Source organism: Antrostomus carolinensis, unplaced genomic scaffold, assembly GCF_000700745.2.
Source record: "Antrostomus carolinensis isolate BGI_N321 unplaced genomic scaffold, ASM70074v2 scaffold35051, whole genome shotgun sequence".
NCBI classification, from domain to species: Eukaryota; Metazoa; Chordata; class Aves; order Caprimulgiformes; family Caprimulgidae; genus Antrostomus; species Antrostomus carolinensis.
Genome location: NW_010295601.1, coordinates 41,544 through 47,042, shown reverse-complemented (window position 1 = coordinate 47,042; position 5,499 = coordinate 41,544). Strand labels below are relative to the sequence as shown.

General features: G+C 48.4%; 1 protein-coding gene across 1 annotated transcript in view; it reads left to right on the top strand.

Moving 5' to 3' along the window:
- LOC104532759 (microsomal triglyceride transfer protein) overlaps window positions 1-2,056 on the top strand; it is a 12,199-nt gene extending 10,143 nt beyond the window's left edge. Inside the window, exons 14-18 of the mRNA XM_010178034.1 lie at window positions 1-45; window positions 502-729; window positions 1,047-1,171; window positions 1,455-1,625; window positions 1,912-2,056. The exon at window positions 1-45 is cut by the window's left edge and continues 68 nt beyond it. Of these exons, the coding sequence (XP_010176336.1) occupies window positions 1-45; window positions 502-729; window positions 1,047-1,171; window positions 1,455-1,625; window positions 1,912-2,056 (714 nt within the window). The remainder of the gene's footprint in view (window positions 46-501; window positions 730-1,046; window positions 1,172-1,454; window positions 1,626-1,911) is intronic.
- The last annotated feature ends 3,443 nt before the right edge of the window (window positions 2,057-5,499 follow it).

The following is a 5,499-nucleotide window of genomic DNA, read 5'->3' as shown; positions in this document are numbered from 1 at the left end:
GACTTCTCACTGCTCAGCCATGGCCAACAGCTTCATGCAGCTCAGGTGTGACACCAGGAAAGCAGCGGGAGGGCACATAGATGGAGAGGGGTGGCAGCACCAACCCAGTGGTGCCACTGCCCCATCTGTATCCCCTCTTAACCTCCTTATGGTGCTTGACCTTACCTCCCCACTTGGTGTGCTCCATATCAGAAATACATAAGTGCATGCAGCTCTTAATTCACCCACCTCCATCACTGATGTGAAGCCAGACAGACCTGCTCTGGAGAAGGGAGCCCTTCTGCACCCAAAAAAACACAGAAGATGCCACACCACTGCTGCACAGTGCTCAGGGGCAGCTTGGATGCCTCATCCAGCCTACTCCATCAGTGTCCTCCTGCTTCAAAGAGTGCCTATCCAAGGGCTGGACAAGTATAGGAACTCAACTAGTGTTGCAATGCATGAAACTGACTGTCCAGACTTGCTCTGTGCAGCTTACACATCTCTGCTTCTGTGTTTTAGGTCACCATTGAAGCAGAAGGGATGGAGTCAATGCTGGGAGAAAACATCTTGGAAGGGGAAGAGGAACCAGAGCTGAAGGCTGGGATGTCTGCCATCTTCTTCGATGTTCAGTTGCGACCGATCGTCTTCTTCCAGGGATATACAGACTTAATGGCCAAGGTCTTGTTAAGCAGTGGAGAACCCACAAGCGTGGTCAAAGGGAATCTCCTGCTGATGGACCATCACCAGGTACTGGATGTGGGGGCTGACCTGGCTCCACACCAAATCCTAGTGAATCTCATGCATGAGCCAGTGGATTTTAGGTATGTTACCCACTGTGGATACAGATCTGAGAATGAGATGGCACTGACAGAGGTCTTTTGGGGTTGGTAAAACAGTGGGATGGCTGACTCTGCCATGGGACACGTGTCTTGATTTCCTCCCACACAAGCCCAGCTGTGGGGTTGGGATATGCAATCCCAGCAGCTACAAGTCACTGCCAGTATCAGCCGCTTGGCCAAGAGTGTTGTCCAGTCACAGAAAATTCTGTCTTCTCCATCTCCCAGGTCATCCCTCTACAGTCTGGCCTCCAAGTGGCTGTCAAACTGCAAGGCGGGCTGGGGCTTGACATTTCAGCCAACATGGACGTGAGCATTTGGGACCAGGAACTGAAAACCAGCATCAATGCGAGGTCAGCGGGTGGGAAACTGCTTGACTCTGAGGATGCGGGGTACCTGGGGTGCTCAGCAGCCAGCGTGAGGCATGCTCCACCTTAGGCTGGCTTTCCGCAGCTCCCTGCTCTTCTCCCGCTGGGTCCAGCCCTTTCTGGTGGGCACGTTGGGTAGGGGTCTGGTAGGCACTGGTTACATACTCCTTTTCTGTGACCAGAACTAAAATTAAGATGCTCGTGGACCTTTTGGTGCCATTACAGAGCCATAGCTCAGTGACCAGACCCATGTGCTTCTCTCTCACAGGGGAAGCCTCGCTATTGATTTCCAGGCAGAACTAGATGCCCCTTTCTTCCAAGCCACCATGAGAAGCCAGACTGAGGTGGAGACCTCAATCCACTTTGACACCATGCTGAGGTTTTCTGGCAGCCCAGTACTCATGTGCCTGCAGCTGAAAGAGGAGCAGGTCCCATACAGGTAAGCTCTGCATACAGCCAGATACTGTAGAAACATCATTAAATGCTTGAAATAAAAGAGGACTTCTTGGGGAGAAGAGGGAATTAATGGTTGCACACTCAGCAAAGTGGGCTGAAACCAGTAGGGAGGGGGTGAAGGACACCACAAGTTCATGGTGATGAGGGTGGAAGTGCCATGCCTAGACTATCAGGAGAATTTCTGCATACGAGTATGCTGTTCTGGAAGGAGGATGAGGTCCACCACCACCATAGTCTCCTGACCAGCTTGCTGTTACCTTGTCCTACAGAGAAATCTTCACAGTTTCCAAGTCTGCTGGGGGCCAGAGCAGCACTGCTCGAAAAGGCAGGCAGGGCACCATGCCTGGGCGGGAGTTTGCCTTGCACCAGGCCAACTCCAAGGTCTGCAGCCTCCTGCTGACAGTGGAAGAATAGTGTAGTCAGAGCCCTTCGGGAATGGACAACTGCCTACCACGGACCCCAGTTCTCTGTGAACCCCACGTGAGCTGTAAAGGGCCTTGCCCAACTCCTCCACAATCACCTTATTAAAAGAAAAATGCTGCAATAAGGTCATCAGAAGAGACGACAAGAGGAACTGCTGCAGGACAGCCAGAGGCACCCCTGGCTTGGGGCTGGAGGACCCAAGACTGCCCTCCCCACCCCAAAGGCTGAGACCTCCTCCCCCTGAAGTCTTCTCCTTCACGGGGAAGGGCTTGCTGGAAGCCAAACTGGTCCTTGTGAAAAACAGCCTTCTTTTGCAAATCAAAGAGTTTCTCATAGCCCAAGAAACCCTTCTGCAAGCTGAGAGCCAAAACTACTGTGTTTTCTCCCCATTTCTCAAAGCATTTAGGAGGGAGCACACCTGCAGCCAGCAGAGAAGAGGTTCCCCAAGGATGGAGTGAATGACCCTTTCATGCACAGTTTTACAGCTGCCAAATTGTCCAGGAACATTGAAAAAAATATTTCTGGAGGAGGTGTGGGGTTTTTGATTTTCTCTTTTTTTAATACAACCACAGAGACACTGACTCCAGAATAATCCTCAGGGAGAAAGACGGAGAATCAAAACAAAATAGTGCACGACCTGTTGCCACTTATTGTACGCTCTTTCTGGATTAATTGAAGGTGTTTGCATTTATTTGCATATGAAGGCAGCTCAGCTTGGTGCCACCTTCTTACTCCTGGAGGGGAATTTGCACTCTGTTGCCACATCAGGCAGCAAGGATGAGGCTGGGGAGAACAGTTTGTATTTCAGTGGGGGTCAGACTCACACTGCAGGGGGGTGGGGAAAGGAGCAAGGCAGAGGAATGCAACCCACAGAGCTTTCCCAAAAATTGGGGAAATAAAGTCAAAGTTAAAACAGAGCAGGGGAGAGCATAGCAAATTGCAAGAGACCCTCCTAAAGAGCATGGACCAGCAGTATCAATCCTCATCTCGAAACAGGGAGAATTGTATTGAGTATGGAGGTGAAAAATGTGGAAAAAAAGCTGGAGATCTACTGGATGCTGGGGGAGGTTGGAAAGAGGTGGAGAAAGTCATGGAAGGACTGGCTGAAGGAAAAAGGGAAGAGACATTGTTGTCTCCAGGGTATTAAAGCATCTCATCGCAGCTCTGCGTATCTCCCTTGTGATGCTGATCCTCAGCAACTGCTTCCTGCTCTAGTACCTACGCTTCAATTTTTACACGTTTTTCCCCTCTAAAACAAGCAGGGCCGCAAGAATCACCCAAGGCCATAAAAAACACCTTGTAATTAAAAACCACAAGAGCACAAGCATTTTAGTGTTTGCAAGGAGTGGATTAAAAAGGTGTTTTGAGATTATTAGGAGTCCCAGCATGGAATGATGACAGTGGAAGTAGAAAAATTACCGTTCTAATAGGGGTGGCACACAGGGCTGGATCTGAAGTCAGATGATTTCAAACAATGGCCACAAGCTGCCAAGGTGTTTGGAAAGTTCTCTGTTCTTTTGGGGGATTTTTTGTGGGTTTTTGTTTGGGTTTTTTTTTTTAATGAGTTATTAGTGGCTCAGTCCATCTTACAGGACAAATGCAGATGTTGGTTGTCATGGAGGGCAAGGGATCGTGCTTGATTGACATGATCCTTTCTGAATTTGCGAATCTATCACAGAGAGCTTGGAGAAATATTACAAAGCTGTTCCTTCAGGTAATCATCCTTCAGTGTGGATATTATTCCACCCAAACTGGAACAATTAAGTAGTGGGGTGACACCTCCATCCCATCCCTTTCCTCCTCTTTATCAAAGCCAGCACATATAGTTGTGCTTTTTGCTGGTGCATGCAGATTCAAAACCCCTCTATCCAGAGGTGGCTTCTGCCTCAAGCCTCTTGTTCTTCCTTTTTGATCCAAAGTTTACATATTAATAGAGAAGCCTCTGGCCTCTCTTATCACCCGAACAGCAGTTCCTCTTCTCTTTTAATCTAGGCAGCAGATGGAGATAAGATTGCCTCAACCCTACATGCAGGAAGGCAGAGTTCCAGCAACAAAGAGATACAGCAGCTTCCCTTTTCTGCTGATATTTGGGCTCTTTTGGTGACCATTTGTGAAAATTACAATTAGCTTCAAGTAAATATTGTTCTTCTGTTTTGCATTCTCCTCTCAAGTTGGATTGTTATCAGCCACAACCACTGAACACCTCTCCAGCACTGGAGAGAGGCTGGCAAGGAAAAAGCAGGATTTCTTCATTCCTTTCTGATAAGAATGTGCCTTTGAGTGGTTTGTTGGTTTGGGGGGGTTTTTAATGAGAAAATATGCTTTTTAGGAAAAAAGAGGGACATTGAGCATTTTTATTTTTTTTTTTTTTTAATTATGAGCCTGACAATGTAGCAACAAATCTCCTGGTTTGGGGGAAGGAAACTTGTGTGGTTTTCCATCTGGAGACACTAATTACCAGCGCTTTGGTTACGTACAGAAATAAATGCCATGTATTTTTATATTTTCTCTGTTTGACTCTTAACTTTTCTGGACACCCAGTTGGGAAGAGCAGAGAGCAGCTCCCATAGCACAGGCACTTCCAGCAAGAACAGCAGGGCCAAAATTACCTTTAAATAGAGTCATGTTTTCCAGGGACCTGCTGTCTGGGTCCAGATTTAGGGTTCCCCAGAGATGTTTAACTAAATGCCCTGCAAGACAGGGATGTGAGGGCTACCTCTGCTCCTAGAAACCCCCAGAATACAGTTAGGGATGACAGCAGCCCCACAAGAGGGTTCCCATGGGACCAAAGATGCTACTTTATCCTCTCCTGCCAACTTCTGCAAAGGTATTGGAGGCCATCCAAGATTTGCTTAAAATCAGGGCTTCCCCTGCATCAAGGCTCTGCTGATTACACAGCAGTCTCGCTCAGAGCGAGCATCAAGGACACGGTGAATAAACGCCCTGGGACTTGCCCTCGTGTCTGAACAGGAGGATCCCTGTGTGACCATGGGAGGAAGGAGCCCATATCACCATTGTTGCATCGCTCAGCTTTCTGCTGGGCTGTTGATAGCAACTCTGAGTCCCACCAGCTCCCCATCCTCACCCTTTCCCCAGGAGCATCCCATTATTTCCCAGTCCTCATGTCTCACAGTCAGAATTTGGACTGACTCAGAGCGTTTCACATGCTGATGAGATGCTATAACCTCTGCTGGCACATACCACCTCTGTGACCCCCCTTCCCTATGGATCTGCACAAGCCTTAATCTCCATCTACAAGCACACTGCTCTGCCAGATGTTTGAGGAGGACTGTTTGGACCCAAAACCTTTCTCAGCCTTGGTGTTTGCTCCTCAGCCAAAGCCAGGAGACACCCACCTGCCATTTAGGACTTTTTCCATTGCTCTCTTTCTCCCTTCTCCTTCCCTAAAAGACATTTAGAGAGGCAGATTTGTC